Raw genomic sequence first — 17,727 nt, forward strand, 5'->3', positions numbered from 1 at the left:
TCCCACGTCCCGTTTCTGGCATGGTGGCACTGCCCTGGTCTTTCTGGAAGGGCCTCTGTTGTGCTTCCCTCTGATCTCTCAGTCACTGTCAGCCTGGGAGTAGAAGTCGCCTTCTACCTTCTGTATGGATGCTGCCCTTCCCAGCCATCTGCTGGTGTGCACCCGGTGTATTTTCTCTGTCAAATGCAGTACCTAAACAGAATGCATATTGGAGCCCCTTCTACCTGAATGTACCGCCGAGGACTGTTCAGACTTTTGGTAGCACAGGATGCACAGTGTGAACTGGGGTAGTTGTTTGATCCTCTCACGTGTGAGGGTCTTGAGACTCTCCCTAGGTGCAGCCTGCTTCCCAGCATGAAACCTCATCTACTTGTGGGTACTGATTTGGTATTTGTCTTAACTTTTTAGACTCTGGAAGCCGTCCTGAACTTCAAGTACTCTGGAGGCCCAGGCCACGTGGAAGGGTATTACAGGAACCTGTCTCTGGGACTGCATGTGGAAGTTGAGCCGTCTGTGTTTTTCACCAGAGTCAGCACACTTCCGGCAACCAGGTAACTAGGCTGGGAGGGTGTGTGTCTCATGATAACGGTTATCCTGTCTCATTGCCCAGCAAAGCCATGCCTCTGGCAGGGCAGTGGTCCTTGATGTCAGTGGGCAGCAGGGATGCTGTGCTGGCAATCTCTATGGTGCTCTGTTCTGCTCTGACCGCCTCTTCTTCAATGGGGGCTGTGCATAGTGATTTGCTTATATTTGGTAGTCCCTGAGGAACCCAGCCTTATTCTCTGTGATACTCCTCTCTGTGATGCTCCTGCGGCTTGTGCAATGAAGGTTTTGTCCCAGGACTCACTGTCCAGTGCCATAAGGACCTTTTATAGTGTGAGCTCATTCTGCATAGACAATCATTTCCTTCAAGGTAGCCCTCTCTGTCACCAACTCATCTAGGCCTGATCTTTCTGAGAAAGGGAAGGGTGGGTTTGTCCACTTCAGGGTCACATTGAGAAGGGCCATTGGTTTTCTCTTAGGTGGAAGGGGACAGTTCTTCATCTCATTCTTGTAGTGTGGAAGTGGCATCAATTCCTCCCAGGAGCCCTTGGGATAGTTTCTATGTGCTGCCCCTGGAGTGTGGGGACCCACTTCCACTGAGCTCCACCAGACTGGTGGACCAGGTCAGCATGTGTATGCTTAACTGAGCAGAACAGCAGCCATGACTAATGCTCACCTGTTAATCTTTGGACCTCACAACACTCTGACCTGTGCTATTTATTCCTCTCATGTACTCTATAGGGTAAAATAGAGGTATGGTGTCCATCATAATGATGACAGAAAAATCCATTTGAACGGATCGAGTTCACTTACCCCTGGCCACTGGAGAATGGCTTCAGCAAGAATTAGTGGTTTATCTGGGCCGTTTAGCTTCCCGTTTCATCACCTATCACTTTCCCAGTCCTCACTGCCAAGGTGGCTTCTACTTGAATTTGTATAAAGCTTTAAAGTTCCTGCCCGAGGCAGATTTGGCCAGCATGCTGACAGCCAGCATTAGGGTGTGCCAGGCCTTCCGCATGTGACTCTGCTGCATCGCATCTGCCTTTCCTGCCCCTTCTCTTCTCTCACTGCCACTGCATCAAGACTTCTCAGAGGTGGCACAGGTTGCCATGGATTCTCTTTTGTGCCTCATTGATATGTAGCTGCTATATCATGGTCCCTGTAGCTGTAAATGGAAACTTAAGGTTGAAGTAGACTTGGAAGCATTGGCTGTTGGCTGAAGCACCACTTGGGTCTTTGTTGCCAACCTGTAGCCTTCATCTTCTCTTCTTTTGGCCTGTGTATTTCTTTTTCCAGTTCTTGGGTTTAAGAGCTCACTTCTGATCTTCCATTTCTATTATCTCTAACTGATCTCAAAATCCTGGGATGGAATTTCACTGTCTCCAGATTATGTTGGATACTGTGTATCCTTAGCCCCATAGGGGTTGACCAGTTGGCTCTAGTCTCGCTTCTCCCCATGTCCCTACTGAGTTCTGATTTCCAGTGTGGCCACTCACACCTATACAGCCTGAGCTTGTGTCAAGGCAGTTCACTCTTGGGGGCTTCAACTGCATCTTTTCCCTAAAAGTGTCCTTTCTTTTTATTAAACTACCTTTCTTTTATGTAATCCTTTGGAAAACATCTGCTTGACTTTGAGATCTCTTTGACTTCCTGTAGATTTCCCTAGAGAAGTGTATTTCCATATGTGCATGCATGGGCGCGTGTGTGAGTGAATATGTATTTCTCTGAGAGTCCCATGCTTTCCTCATACATGTTTTTCTCTAACACATTGTGTGTCTGATTCCTGGGAGCACTTCTGCCTTGTTTCCAGCCAGCACCCCCAAATGCCAGGTGCATCCTACAGCTTCTTTGAAAAAGGGGCAGACAGAGCAATTTCTTCATCTTCACCAGCCTGTTGGGAGCTTGTTACATTGAATTAGCATGGGATGGGAATGTGGATGTACACACAGGAGTGATAGAGCAGTGGAAAATCAGATATGTGAATAAATAGAAAAGACCTGAGCTCCCTCTGGGCTGGGAGTGGGGAGGAAGAGGAGAACAAGGAATGAGTGACTGAAAAGGATGTAGATAGTACAGACTTACTTGTTTGTGTCCAACATTGCCCCAGTGCAGACAGATTCTGTACTGCATTGAAAGTAGAACTTGTCAGACTCCATATGACAAGACACTGACTGTATGCATCAAATATGCCCAGTGTATGTAAACCCTAATATATAGGAGGTTGGTATGAACTTATTAACATTAAACATTTGGACTTACAAGAGAAAGAGATGGGGAAATTTGTAATGATTGAAGAATTGAGTTCTCATTATAGTTCTAAATATAAATACATATAAAAACATAATTTCAAAATAAAACTGGCACGCAAAGGAGAGAAGCAGATAACCCCATAGTATACCTACCTGACTGTTTGAATATGACAAGTATATAAAACAAACCCACAAGAAAACCGTAGCCAACCTAGTCATTTTTGTTAACCAGCTCCACCTAATTGTGTTTATGGAAGAGTGAATGCTTATATTAGAAATGAGTGGCTTGGCATCGCTGGAGGAGTGGCTTCTGCATCACACAAGAGTTCAGTACTCCCAGAAGAAATTGTAGAGAAGAAAGCATGTCAGTAAAATGGGGCGTGAAAGAGTTTGCAGAGTCAATGGAACCAAAAGCTGATACTTCAAAAAGATTAATAATAAAATTAATCATAACTAGGGCAATGAGGGGGAAAGAGAGAAAACACACATTGCTAGTAGAAGGAATGGAAGATGCGGCCTTCTGTGGGTTTTGTATACGCTATATTTGGAAATGTAAGAGGATACGGTAGAGAGCCATAGCCCAGTGCATTTAACAACTTGGGCAAAATGGATCAATGTTTTGAGGGAGGAAAGCAGACGAAGTTCTAAAATTGACCCAGAAGAAGTAGAGCTTGTGAATAGACACTCTCAATTAGAAAGTTCCCACGAAGAAGCATTCTGTGGCCCCAGATGACGCCTCAGGAAGTAGTTCAAGCTTTTAAGAAGGCAAGCTTTATCAAGGTACATTAAAAAATGGTTTTCTTCTGCTTCTTTTGGGTTAGGATGATCAAGTCTTCCTGTTGTGTGACCACTGGGTTCTTGTGTGCCCATGTTGCCTTTTAGATTTTTGGATGAATTCTTGCATTGATGCCTAACTCATCTTTTTCTTCAATTGAGGCCAGCAGTGTCATTGCATCTTGGTCCAATCCTTGCAGTGGCTGTCTGCGTCTTTGGGAATTGTTCTTGTTCTGTTCTGTTCTGTCCTGTCAATCAATGTCCATGTCTCAGGGAACCACTGAGGTCTCTCTTGCCTGCTCTCCTGGTCACTCTCTTGGTCCACTCTGTGCAGTCACAGCTTTTGCTTTAGAGTTCCTCTCTTGGTCCTCTCTGCAGGAAACTCTCCTGCTGGCTGGCTAGAGAAGCTGAGGCAGGTTCGGGAGAGGCCCAGGGTTTTGCCCCACAATGGAGAACCTAAAGAGTGGGGTGTCCTGATGGGTGGCTGGTCACTCCCCTCTTGGTCCTCTCTGTATTGTAGCAGGCTGTGTTTTAGAGTTCCCCAGAGGTTGCAGGATAGGCAACTTTGTAGCTTATAGGGCCTGGTAGATGAGGGTGGGTATTGGGGCAGCCTACCTCTAATTATTTATTTCTATAATTTTCTGTTAATGTTCAAAGTATGGAAGACTAAAAGTTCTAACGGAAAAATGACAGAAGAAGAGGTATCAGGCTTTTTCTTTTGTAGGGGGCCTCCACCCAACTCCCAAATAAAGATATGGAGACTTATTCTGATTTACAAATGCCTGGCCTTAGGTTAGCTTATTTCTAGCCAGCTTTTCTAACTTAAATTATCCATTTTTTCTTTCTCTACATTTTGCCTCTGGGCTATTTACCTTTCTTTATTTTATATGTCTTTCTTTCCTTCTTACTATGTGACTGGCTCCCTGGCATCTCCTTTGTTCTCTCCTCCTTCTCTCATTCTTTCTTCTCTCTTGAGCCCAGAGTTCTCATTCTATTTATTCTCTCTGCTTGCTAGCCCCACCTCTCCTTTCTCCTGCCTAGCTATTGGCCTTTCAGCTTTTTATTAGACCAATCAGGTGTCTTAGGCAGGCAAGGTGAAACAGATGCAACATACCTTTGTATAATTAAACACGCATGCTTACATTGTTAAACAAATTCAGCAGAAATTAAAGTAACACGCCTGTACACAGTTGAAGTAATCTTTTGCAGCATAAAGAAATGTAACACATCTTTGCCCAGTTAAAATGATATTCCACAGCAAGGAGAAATTGCTATTTGTGAGCTGAGTGATTACAAAGGGTTTTTCTTTGCCTCTGATGTTAGTAGATCATGACACATGATTATATACCAAATGAAATTGAGTAAGAAACATCATTTGTATTTATTCAAGCTGACATCATTTCTCAGTATGTTAAAAAACAATACATTATTTAGCATCTTACCAAGTCCTGAAATAATGACATTTTACAGAAAAGTTTATCCTAATGTATTCATAGAAATTATAAACTTAGAGATTTCAAAATCCTCCAAGGTTTTAATGTTTTCTTAATTACCATGTACTAATGCTTATATAAATAAAACTATAGAATGATATAACCCATTTAAAAAGCAGGCAGGTAGGAGTCCCTCCTGACCCCAACCTCACCATGCTGCTGCTTCCCAGAAACACCACATCACACCACAGGAAGAGAAAACTCAAGGCCAGCAGCCGTAAGTATTCAAAGGCTGACTTGAAAAACAAAATACAAGTCCATTTCAACCATATGTAAGGCATAATAGTGTACTAACATTTCCTGTTTATCCTAAAAGTGCATTTAGTTTAAGCAGTGAAAAATCTACCATTGGAATTTAGCCCATTAATAAAACAAAGGGAAGAAACCTGACAATTGGCGAAGGGCATCCTTGGACAAAATTCTACTCTGAACTTAGCTGGGAACTCTGTGAACTAGCGTTTCTGAAAGTTTCTCAGCATGAGAAACTTTCCTGGGTAGAGAGCGTGTGGTTACTGTTGCTGCAGGCAAGTCTGAGCAATTTCTCCATGATCAGGAGCCGGGCAAACGTGTCTGCTGTGAGCTCTCTGTTATATTCCTTGTAATCCTACCCAGAGCAATAGATTTTAAAAAGTAAAAATAGTTAAAGACCTAAATGTTAGAAATCGATAGTAAAAAACCAACCAACCAAACAAACAAATAAACAAAAAAACCCCAAAAACCAAAAACCTGTCGTCATCCACATGTCTGCTACTGCACAGCACACATGGCTGGCTATCTTCCTGTGTATTAGCAACAACTGGAAATTTGAAAATAATGTTTCAATAAAGCCAAAACACAACTCACAGGAATAAAGTTGTAAAAATGTGACCTCTTTCTAGAAGGTGTCGAGACACGGGGAAGGGACATGAATACCTGGTGAATGATGTTCGCTGGATACTCAAAAGAGCTGAGATTCCAGTTTCTTCTGTATTGACTATACACTCAAGGCAATCCCAGCTAAAATCCTGATAATATTTATTAACAGTGTTATTTTAAACCAGAAACTAACAAGTTGTTGTGAAAAGTATCTTTAAACAGAGCAGGAAACATTACTTGACCTAAAAGAAGAAAGTTGGAGGAATTAGGTATGTGATTTTAAGACTTATGTAAAGATGTAATAACCAAGAGAGAGAGCCGGGTGGTGGTGGCGCACACCTTTAACTACAGCACTTGGGAAGCAGAGGCAGGTGGATCTCTTTGAGTTCAAGGCCAGCCTGTTCTACAAGAGCTAGTTCCAGGATAGGCTTCAAAGCTACAGAGAAATCCTGTCTTGAAAAGACGAGAGAGAGAGAGAGAGAGTTGTTGGTGCCAATGTGAACTAAGATCAGTCTACTCAAGTAGGCCATTCATAAATAGATTTAGCCGATTACAAAGCCAATTTTATGGAGAACTGCAAAGCCCTTTCTTTCTCCCCAGAGGAGACGTAGCAAGGCTGCTTCCTGACTTGGGAGATTTCTTAGATCCATTCAGAAATTGCTAATTATAAAATAAAATGTTGATAAATAATTAATTTTGTGAAAATTGAAACCTTATGCTCAAGCTAACCAGGTGGTGCAATGGGTAAAACCTTATACTATGGATGCCAAAGTGCCTAAATTTAATCCTCGGGGGCCAAGTAAGTTGCTGGATGCTGTGACTCACACTGTGATTTCAGCCCTCCTGTGTTGAGGTGGAAGCTTTCAGGTTAGGTAGCCTGGAGAAAAGAGCGCAGCAGCAGAACTGTGGAGAGAGACTGCGTCAACAAGGTAGAAGGCCAGACATCCTCCTGAGAGCTGTGCCCTGACCTCCATGTATATGCTCTGGCATGTTGCATGCCTGAGTTCTGTTTCTAAATAAATAAATCACAAAAAATTACACTCACCAAAAAAAAAAGTCATACCATAAAATATACGGCAACATTTGAACAGGTATTTTTTTTTTTAATGGACCCTAGTCACCTGAAACATGTTCTGTGTTATTGCTAGAGGGACACAAAATAAACCTATTATCAGGCACAACTGTATACCTCCCAGAATGGCTAACATCGGTAATCAGTGTTGGTGAAGCTGGGGTTGAACTGACATTTGTGGGCATTTTGTGGGCATTCACGTTGACCAGCAGCTCTTCGGGGAGCTTTGAAACACATACCTACCCAGCGAGATGCCAGTTTCATTTCTGCATGTTTATTTTAGAGGACTAAAAAAAAAAAAAACTGTATCTACCAAAAAAATTCTCATGTAAGAATTTATATAACAGCGTTGCTTTCTATAACTCCAGTGTGGAAATGACTCGGAATGCCTGTGAGCAGGAGAATGGGTGAGCCGTCTTTGATGCAGTCCCACAGGGGGACACTGCTCAGAAACAAAAGGAGCTTCTGGAACACGATGCACAGAGTTCCAGACAGTGTCACCCTCTCTGCGGTCACAGAGCCTTGCACAGTGGCTGACTGTGGGCTGAGGCGGGTAGGAGGAAGTGGGCTGGGAAGGTATGAGGGTCTATTCTTACCTTGCTTTTCCTGGGCTTTGCCTCTGATGCTCCCTCTCCCAGAGAGGACCTCAACTCTAGGCAGACTGTCTTTGTCTGTTACCCCAGAATCCCCAGTGTCCTTCTACCTCAGTGAATTATTGTGTGTCTAGTAGGTTCCTGTCCCGAGGTTCAGATAGTGTAAGGACTCATCAGTCTTTTACATCTTTGTCTCTCATCTCATATAAGTTGTTCCTTGATTTTAAAACATTTAATGGTCAGATATAAAACTATGTGAGCAACCAAAGAGGGCCCTTAATTTTTATGGGCGATGTCTGGAAAGTTAATCATGAGAGATGGGATGTTGCAGTGTTCAACGCTGGGCCAACCCACTGGAGGACCCTGGGAAGCGCGGAAGCATTGATGGACTCCCTCTAGGTTTTAAGGCTGGCAGAATGGGAGCCAAGCTGAAGTTCTATTTTCCTTTGCGACTGCAGCAGAATCGACATGCATCTGGGCACTCAGCATTAGCGGTTTATTGAAGTGGCGTGCTGCGGCGTGTTAGGAATTCGTTGCTTGCTCTTTGCTCACAGGTGAAGATTGTTCTGTCAGAATCCTGTGGTGCTCTAGTTCTCCACATCTCACTTTTAAAGTCAGGCCCCTCTCAACACACTTGGACTACAGATGAGGCCGGGCGGGTGTTGGATGTTTTTCTCCGGCTCCTGTAGCTTGCTGGTGACAGTTGAATCTAGGTTTTCATACTTCAAAGCCACTACAGTCTGAACAGCTGAATGACCACCTGCTTGTAAGAACTTTCATGGAGGTTTAGACTGATTTTAGTGTAAACAGAAGCCAGATATGTCACACAAAAAATCACTGTGGCATAAGCCAATTGTATTGTAAAGCCCAGCTGCAAATGTGCGTGGGTCATTTGCTCCCAGAATTGCCAGGGTTTCTGTCCCTGCCATCTCTATAGTTTTTGTGTGTGTGTGTGTGTGTGTGTGTGTGTGTGTGTGTGAGTGTATATGTTGTATGTGCATGCATATATGCAGACATGAGTGTGTGTGTCTGGTGGTCAGAAGAGGATGTCAGGTACTCGCTCTTTCACACTCTACCCTGTCCCCTTGAGATGGGGTCTCTCACTAAACTTGACATGAGGCTGGCAACCAGTAAGCCCCAGTGAGCCAATCCTCCTGTTTCTGCCTCTGCCCCCCAGCACTGAGGTTATAGGTAAATATTGCCATGCCCAGATTTTTTTTTCTTTTAATTTTTCCATGAGTTCTAGGGAATCCAAACATCCAAGCTCAGGTTGTCACGCATGTGCACCAAGCACTCTTTCCCTCAGGGTCATCTCCACAGCCCCTCTGAAGCAACCATTTTCTGGGAAGGAAAAGGGAAAGAGAAATGTCCTTTATTTTGGGTATGTTATGTCCAGCATCCTGTTCTTATGCCAGAATGTCTTTGGAGGTGGGCATCACACCCTGGAGTGTGCAATGGCTCTGTATGTGTTATACACATCGACACACGAAGGCTTGGGTCTTCATGCGCCTCTCAACACCATACTGTGGCTATGGGCCATGTTTGTGTGAGCCAGGCGTCCAGAGACCTAGCTCTGATTCCTTCTGCTGTGCACATGTCTTCACGAGAGGTTGCAGTTTCTATCTGTGGTTGGTCTGTCTGTCCCTTACTGAGAAACCATGTCTGCTCTATCTATCTCACCAGGGAGAGAAGAGAATCAAATCTTTGACGAGTGGACCATTTTCCCTAAATGCCATAAAACAGTAAAGATGAGAGGCAGAATATACCTCTTCCCTCCCTCTCTCCCCTACCTCCCTGTCTCTCTCCTTCCTCACCCCACCTTTGAGATTCACATTTTACACCAAGATGCCTGATAGTGTTCTTAGGGACTAGTTTGAAAAGGATTAGGCTGCACTGTCTCTAACAGCTGTGATTCCCTCTCTCCCGAGGCACAATTTCTTTCTAGATGGTCACAGTAAATGATCCAATCTTGGACATCCCTATTTGGAGCTATGTAGAAAGTGCCGTCCTCAGAGCCAGGTGCAGGGTGCATAGGTATTTTGTGTGAACAGAAACCATCCTTCTAAAGACACCGGTGCACCTGTCCTCTGCCATTTAAAAGGGTTCTGTTGGGGAGGGGCCGCTCAGCTCCCCAGAGGTCCCATGCCCACAGATATGGCATTAAGGCCATTTCAAAAGAGACCTTTATGAGGCTAGTGCTTTTCCAAATTGAAGATTCATTTTAAATTTTGTAAGACTTTAGAATTTTAGTACTAGGATTTGGAAGTAAATCTGTATTTCATCTTCAAAAGATGATAGCATTGATCTTATATGGTCATGAAATCACATGACTTGTGAAGATTTAATTATGGTACCTGGTGCAAAATCGATAAATGAACATTGGAAGTCCTTGTTTCTTTTTTGTGTGTCATGCTCTTTGGGAAAAGGGAGGCCTAGTCCTATAAGATATACTATGCACAGCTGGCCCTGGGAACTTCCATAGGATGTCACCTGCCTTAGCTGATGGCCCATCTTCCTATCTTAGTGTTAGCTATCTGAGGTCATGCACCCTGACCAACAGGTATGCTGGCTGTACCCGGCATAATGCCCGCCCAATAAAGGCAATACTCGGTGGGATCATTGATAAGTAATGCTGAGGGGACATGGGACATGCATGGCAGAGAAAGAAGAGCAGCCCGATGTGAACTGATGGGGAAATCTGGGCCATGAAACTGTCTGTCCGAATAGTAGGAATAGCAATGGCTTCTGTGAATTTGGAGAAAGCAGTGCAGTGGAAGGCCAGAGCCCAGAGTCCTGAGGGCACTAGGCAAGATACAGGAGGAGGCGACAGTTGTTGCTCCTGTGATGTGACTGAGTTACAAAATATTCTGTTCTCAGTTGGCGAGATGGCTCAGTGGATAAGGGCACAGAGCACCAAGCTTGACAACGTAAATTCTACACCCAGACTCCCATAGGAGAAAAGCAACTCCTTCAATTGTTTTCCTGACCTTCATGTATAACTCACACACACACACACACACACACACACACACACACACACACGTGCGCGCGCACATTAAAAAGTACTCTGCCCTGCTAAGATACAGGGAGGAGACATTCCTAGCCTGTCACTGTTTGTGACTGCATGATGCCCCATTTACCAAGGAGCCATGAGGATTCTGCAGAAGGCAATGGAGTCCAGGGACATCAACAGTGGCATTAAAAGGTTTGAGAGATGCCGCAGGAAGTGAAAGCACTTGCCATGCAAGCAGTAGGACAAGGGTTTGCACCCCAGCATGCACATAGATGACGGGTGTGTGTGTTGGTCCATCTGCAATCCCAGCATTGGAAGACAGAGATGGGAGAGCCCAGAAGCCAGCTGACTAGTAAGACTAGACTAGCTGAACCTTACCAGCAAGACCTGGGTTTGAATGGGAGACTCTGCCTCAAGGAAAATAAGATAGAAAGTAATCAAAGAAAATCCCTGGCATTACCCTCAGGCCTCTGAGGGCCCCTGCAGACATATATGTACACCTGCTCACAGGTACAAACACATAGCAAACATTTGCACGTTGCATGTATGCCCCTCTCTCAACATGCATAGCAAAAGAGGGACAAGGTAGGAGTGAGGTGCCCTCACTCATGTTGACTCCCAGCTCTGTGATGTTTGTTTATAAACCCCAGCTCCTGGTACGGTTGTTGTGAGGGTTAAGAAAGAAAGCTGAATGTCAGGTATTTAAGGCAGAGCCTGGCATATGGCACAGGTATAGAAGCTGACACTATCTTCCCCTCTTGCTCTTAGTCTCTGACCGTGTATCCTGGGCCATTCCTTTCCTCTGTTTTCACTGCTTAAGTAAATCCCCAGAACTCCTGGCATATGATGAGGACACAGCAGACGACTGCCCTGTGGCAAGGCATCTTGACCCAGTGGAGGAAAAGCGGGAAGAATCCTAGACTTTGAACCTAGTGCCTGCCCTGGAAGGGCCACTGAATCGCTGAGCCTGGCCTGTCCTCAGCTGAAAATCGTGGGAATGTTATACTTAAAGAGCTGTCTCGCCCCCTTTTGAAGCCATTCAGACTCATTTCCTAAATCCATGTCTACAGGACGTGTGGTGAGCGAGCGAAGCCCATACCTGTTGTGTCTCCCGCCGAGACACCCGCTGGTGACATTCTGCAGACATTTGCTTCCCTGTGCCACTTCTCTGGCGCTATGCACAGTGCCCGTTTCTGTTCTAAAAGTAAAAATAAGACGTTGCTTCTATGCCAGCCAGATACCTGTGTGATCCACGTTGTTTGCCCTTTCGTATCAGACACGTGGGTGTGCTTTTCAACAGTCTCCCCTCTGCTCAGAGCTAGACTTTCCCTAGCAGCTGTTTGTGTCTAACATTTTTGTGCGTAAGTCTGTGTGCATGCGGAGAGTGTGTCTGAGACAGAACTTGAAAGAATCTGCATTTTTCTTGTGCACTTACAAAAAGATGAACGGTTTGAAGTGTGTGAAACTTTCACTGGTTTTACAACTTTAACATCGTTAACTGAGGGTGAGGCTTAATATCCTTTATGTTTATTAAGCTTTTGCTATTTTTTTTGCCATGTGCTGCCTTATATGTAATTTTATCATATTTAATTTTAGAAGATTATTTTTAAGTGTGTGTGTGTATGTATGTATGTATGTATATGAGTGTGTTTAAGGAGTTCAGAAGAGGGTGTCACATTTCCTGTAGTTGGAATTATAGTGGTTGTGAGTTGCCCCATGTGGGTGCTAGGAGCCTAACTTAGGTGAGCAGAATGTGTTCTCAACTACAAGTCCATCTCTCTGCCCCATATTTAAAATTTTTTATTAACTTGTTTTATTGCCCAGAACTTCTGTGTGTTAAATATTTTTAAAGGTGACCCTATTTGTCACGTGTTTTACAAAGATTTATTTACTTATTTTTTTATATTTACAAGTATGTGGTTACATTTATCTATGTGTACCACATGGTTGCCTGGGTACCCAGGGAGGTCAGAAGGGGCTGTCAGATCCTTTTGAAACTGAAGCTACAGACAGTTGTGAGCCACCATGTGGATGCTGGGAACCGAACCCAAGTCTTCTGGAAGAGCAGCAAGTGCTCCTAACCACTGACTTATCTCTCTAGCTTCATAATTTGTCAGATTGTGATACAAACTCTATTTGTATTTTTCAAAAGGATTTTAGTGTTACTTATTCATATGTGTCTGTGTGGAGGTGTGTGCACATACGTGCCCAAAGAGACTAGCATTACAGGTGGTTGGGAACCACCTCGTGTGGGTGCTGGGGACTAAACTCGGGGTTTATAAAGAGCAGTTTCCCGCGGGGCGTTTATGAGTGCTTTGCTTTGTCTGCATCTACTTTAGGGACTACACCAAATTGTTCTGGTGACATTTCTTCCACTTCTGTTTTCTAGAAGAAATCACACAGTGTAATTTCTTTGCTTAGTTACAAAAAACTGAGCCCAGCAGTGGTGATGCACTCTGGAGGCAGAGGCAGGTGGATCTCTGTGAGTTTGAGGCTAGCCTGATCTACAGAGCGAGTTCCAGGATAGGTTCTAAAGCTACAGAGAAAATTGTCTTGAAAAACAAAACCAAAGCAAACAAAAACAACAACAAAAAACCCAAACAAAACAAAACAAAACCCCAAAACAGTAACAAAAACAAATCAAAAAACTGCTTGGTAGAATTTGTCAGGAAAGAATTCCAACCTGGAGAGGATTTTTAAAAAAATAGATTTGATTGACTTAACAGGTTGACACTTTGAGATCTTTTACCTTTTTTTTTTTTGAGTTAATTTTGATTTTGGTTGTTTGTGCCTTGCATCATCTGGGTTGTGACACTGGTGAGTCTGGAACTCTGATGTCTCCACGCCACCCTAAAGCCTGTTTGACTGTCTCTGTCTCTCTCTCTCCCCTCTCTCTCACCCCCTTCTCCCTTTTAAAGTTTTATTATAAAATTATACTGACTTTTTTGAAGAATCAATCAGTTTGTTTAAATCAGTGTTCTCTGTCTTTCTGCCTTTCTCATCTTTGTTTCCTCCTCCTCCTTCCTGTGAGTTTCTTTCTTATTTCCAGTGATGAGAGCTGGTTGCCTTGTACCTTCTGATATAATCACTCAATGCTGCAGGTCTCCCTCTGAGTCTTTCCTCGGCTACATCCAGTGCCTTGGATTTTACTGCAAACAAACCTGGTTTCCCGATAGTGCTGTTTGAAGGGTGTTGGCCCATTTCCTCACATTTGTAATGCCCCTTGGTCATTTTGCTGCTGACCTCTGAATTAATCCTGCTTCAGTTGAGAACATATCTTGTGTGCTTTTACTGCGCACTAGTACATGTATTCTGTGGGTGTGAGGTGTGGTTTTCATTACATATCAGTTGAACATGGGTGGGTGGTCATGGCTCTCACAGCTTGTTGACTTTGTGTCTGCTTATTCTGTTAATTTCCAAGAAGATCCTGTTGGTGTCTTCTGTCCATTTTTTTTTTTCTTTTTAGTTCCCTGGGTTGCACATGGAGCCAAGTGGATGGACATTAAGACGGATTGTGTATTCTTGGTAGATTCAGGCTTCCTTCATTAAGCAATGTTCTTCTTTATCGCTGCTAACTGTCCCTGCTCCAGGTGGATGCTGCCACGCTTCTGCCTTTTACTGTCATAGATCTTAGTAAGTTCCCTTTCGCCGGGCACTTGACATTTTTGTTGCTCTTTTCTCCTTCTTCCCATGCCAAGTTTCCTGGTAATGTTCTTGCCCTTTCTTCTGAAGGTCTTTCTGTAAGGCCTCTTTTAGCTTCCCGGCCCTCCCCACCCCTCATTCCTGAAGGACATTTTGTTTTTTTCTCCCTTGGATGTAGACTTCTAGGTTACAGTCCTTCCACCCCTCAGTCGCTTGTAAAATGTCCTGCTTCCTCTGCCCTTCACAGCGTCTGATGACAACTTCAGACTTTTCATACCCGTTCCCTTTGTCTCTTGCTTGTTTACCCCAGTAGCCTTTTGCCTTTTCTCTCCGCAGCTTAGATAAAGGATTCTTACGTTTGTGCTGTGTTGGGTGTGTTGAGCTTCCAGAATCCATTTAACATTGCAGTCAAGTCTAAGAGGTTTTCTGCGATCACTTCTTCAGAAGCTGTGTGTGGGTTTTTACTTCTTTCTCGGTTTCTCAGAACATAGTTCTAATTAGGTTGTTCCCCAACTCCCTGTTTAGGATTATACTTTTCAATGTTTTTCCTCTGTTGTTTCTGATGGATGAAATTTTAGGTGTCTCTTTTCCTTTGTTGTCCCTAAACATTCTTCATATGATTTCTACTCTTCTAGATTACTATTTGGGGATTTTTTTTTTTTACTTGTAGATTGAGTAGAGGCACTGGTAAATGTGAGCAGAGCATGTGAGGTGACTGGCGTGTGGGGTGCCTAGCTTCTCAATGAAGGAAGGTCTCTCAGTTCCAGGTGGATTATTCTGTGTCTTTTCTCTCATTGTCCTCTTTGTTACTGCAGTGAGTTACTACCAGGTGGGTTTTCCTGGTCACTTTTCTACTCTAATGCATCTCCTGACTCATCCTCCTGCCTCTCCCTCGCCCCTCTTTCTTGGAATGCTTTTCTGCCTTCTTGGGCACATCCTTCTGTAAGGCAGGCATCTTGAGGTGCCTTGCTGTTTTGTCCTTCACGGGAGTTCATATTTTCTGGTGGCATTTTTTTCCCCAAAGATCTTCTGAGTATTTGCATCTGATACCATGAGATGCTGGGGTCTCATCTGGGTCCTCAGAAAAACATTGACATTTCTGTTTTGGTGGGTAGTCCACAGTGTATTTGGCCAAGGGCCAAAGGGCCAAGCTGTCCAGTTTCAAAGCATCTGTGGCATTCCCTGGTTCTTCCTGTGTTCTATGCCATCCTAGAATTGAGGACTCTAACCATGGTCTCCTGGCCTTATTCCATGTGTTGTGCCCTGGTGAAACCTGTTCACACATAACTGTCAGATTGAATTTTTAATCTCTGTCCTATCTCAAACCTCCCTCCTGTGTCCCCACTAAAGGTAGGTGTGACTTTCCTGTGTGTGTGTTGTGTGACTGATTGGTCAAAAGAACAGAGAGTAAGCCGGATGTGAAGGATGCGGACACTGTGTCTGTAGGACGTAGGCTCCTGGACCAGAGAGTGGTGTTCACGCATGCAGCCGGCGCTTTGACAGCACTGTCTGTGTATGGTGCCGCCCTCAGGCTGGACTGGAAAAGAGCAAAAGGAATGGAACACTCCCCGCTAGTCAGGCTAGGAGCGAAGCTTCTGTGCCTCTTCCTGTTGTGCATACACCTGTGAGATCCCAGCACATTCCTGGGACAGATCATCTCAGCCCTCTGAGTTCTAAGCTGCCGTTTGGGTCAGGGCAGGGCCGTGAAGGAAAGCGCAACTTACTCCCAGGTCAGAACTTTGTCTTCTCAGGTTTAGAACTTTTTGAATCTTTGACTCTATCCACCCTAACTGTGTCTTTGGGATGGATTTGGTTACAGACGGTGGGAGAGACAAAGTACCTTGTGCCTAGTTCATCTTTTCCAGCCCTGGAACTCATCCTATCCCTTCTGCCCTGCATAAAACAGTCCACACCACTCCTCTGCTTCAGACTCTCAAAGTAGCTTCCTGTCATGCTTAGAATAAAATCAGTATTTTCTTCTGACCTTCCCTACGTCATTAATCTTGTGCCAATCTCTGCTTGTTCTGTTCTGTGATCACACTGTCTCAAGATTGTTGCATTAATTGCACATTCTCTTCCTCCCAGACCTTCACTGCTTTCTTGTTATCAGAGTCCCAAATCAAACATCCTTTCTTTAGTGAGAACCTCCATTGCCATCAAACCCGAAGTTTTTTTTTTGAAACCCCTGTTGATGTTTTCAGTAGATGCATTTAATTTCTGAAAACTATTTGTACTATAGGTGTCTCGTGGCCTGCTGCATTTCATAGCCTACTTTTTACACTAGCTGTTGCCATAGTAACCAGATTAATGTAGGTGTAACTGGAGAGCACCTTGCCTCAGCAGTGTTCAGCATCTCTTGCTTTCTGGAATATTCTAAATGCCTTGCCAAGGCTGCAGGATTGGGTGACTTCAGGTACCCCCTGCACAGTGGTTTTAACTCAGTGAAGTATGAGACCAGATCCTTCAGGGGAAAACTTGTCCAGTGAGACCACGATCCAGTGGGAAAATGAACCATCCTGTCTGCTGTGACGGAGGTGCTCAGTTATGAAGTCTCTGCAAGGGTCCCAGAAGGACCCAGGAAATGGAGTCCCGGCTACCCCAGGGTGGCCAGCTCAGTAAGTTGCCCACAAAACCTTTTATGGCCCAGCTTCTTCTCTCCACTCTGCATTCTGCCCTTCTCCTGGCCTCTCTTCCTTGAGCCCAGCTCCCTGTGTGCTCTTTTCTCAGGCTCTCCTTCTGGGGGAGCCCCTAGGCTCAGATAGCATTCTGAAGGACTTTCACATACTTCTAAACATTTTAACGGAAACAGACAGACGAAGGGGGACAGCAGTCCAATTTTAACATTTTGCTGTATTTATTTATATTTAAATTTAAAGACAGAAAGCTATACTGTGAAATCTCCATCCATGTTCTTTTGTAAGGAAAACTAATACAGACTAATGTTATTAACAGAATAGAGTTTTGAGAACAATCTTTAGGCATTGCCACACATGTCTAGTGCATGTGCTTTCTCCTGCAGCTTGCTTTCCTGGCATCATCAGCACAGGATGTACCCGTGTGTCGTAGTTACTTTTCTATTGCTGTAATAAGACCAAGGCAACTTTTAGGAGGGTTTATTTGCAGCTTACAGTTCCAGGGGCTTAGTGTCTGTGATCACCGTGGTGGAGATCACGGCAGCAGGCAGCATGGCCCTGGAACAGTAGCTGAGGGCTCACACCTTGATCCACAAGCAGGAGCTAACTAGGAATGGTATGGGCTTTTGAAACCTCAAAGCCCATGCTCTGTGACACACCTCCTCAAACAAAGCCGCACCTCCTAATTCTTCCCAAAGTCTTGCCAACTGGGGTCCAAACATTCAAATATTGAGCCTATAGGGGCCTTTCTCATTCAAGCCACCACTCCAGGATGAGGCAGCCTGTTCCTGTGAGCTCATTTTCTCCTCTGCACAGGTTCTGATCCCCGCCCCCCCCCCCCCCCCCCCCCCCCCCCCCCC

The 17,727-nt window shown here is 44.4% G+C and overlaps 1 protein-coding gene across 1 annotated transcript in view; it reads left to right on the plus strand.

The window, feature by feature from the left end:
• The window catches only part of Trappc9 (trafficking protein particle complex subunit 9), a 430,884-nt gene that overhangs the window by 256,474 nt on the left and 156,683 nt on the right, over positions 1 to 17,727 (plus strand). Inside the window, exon 18 of the mRNA XM_050145170.1 lies at positions 409 to 551. Within this exon, the coding sequence (XP_050001127.1) occupies positions 409 to 551 (143 nt within the window). The remainder of the gene's footprint in view (positions 1 to 408; positions 552 to 17,727) is intronic.

This window comes from Alexandromys fortis, unplaced genomic scaffold (assembly GCF_014885135.2).
Source record: "Alexandromys fortis isolate MF-2015 unplaced genomic scaffold, M_Fortis_MF-2015_v1.1 scaffold_2_1_26212458, whole genome shotgun sequence".
NCBI lineage: Eukaryota > Metazoa > Chordata > Mammalia > Rodentia > Cricetidae > Alexandromys > Alexandromys fortis.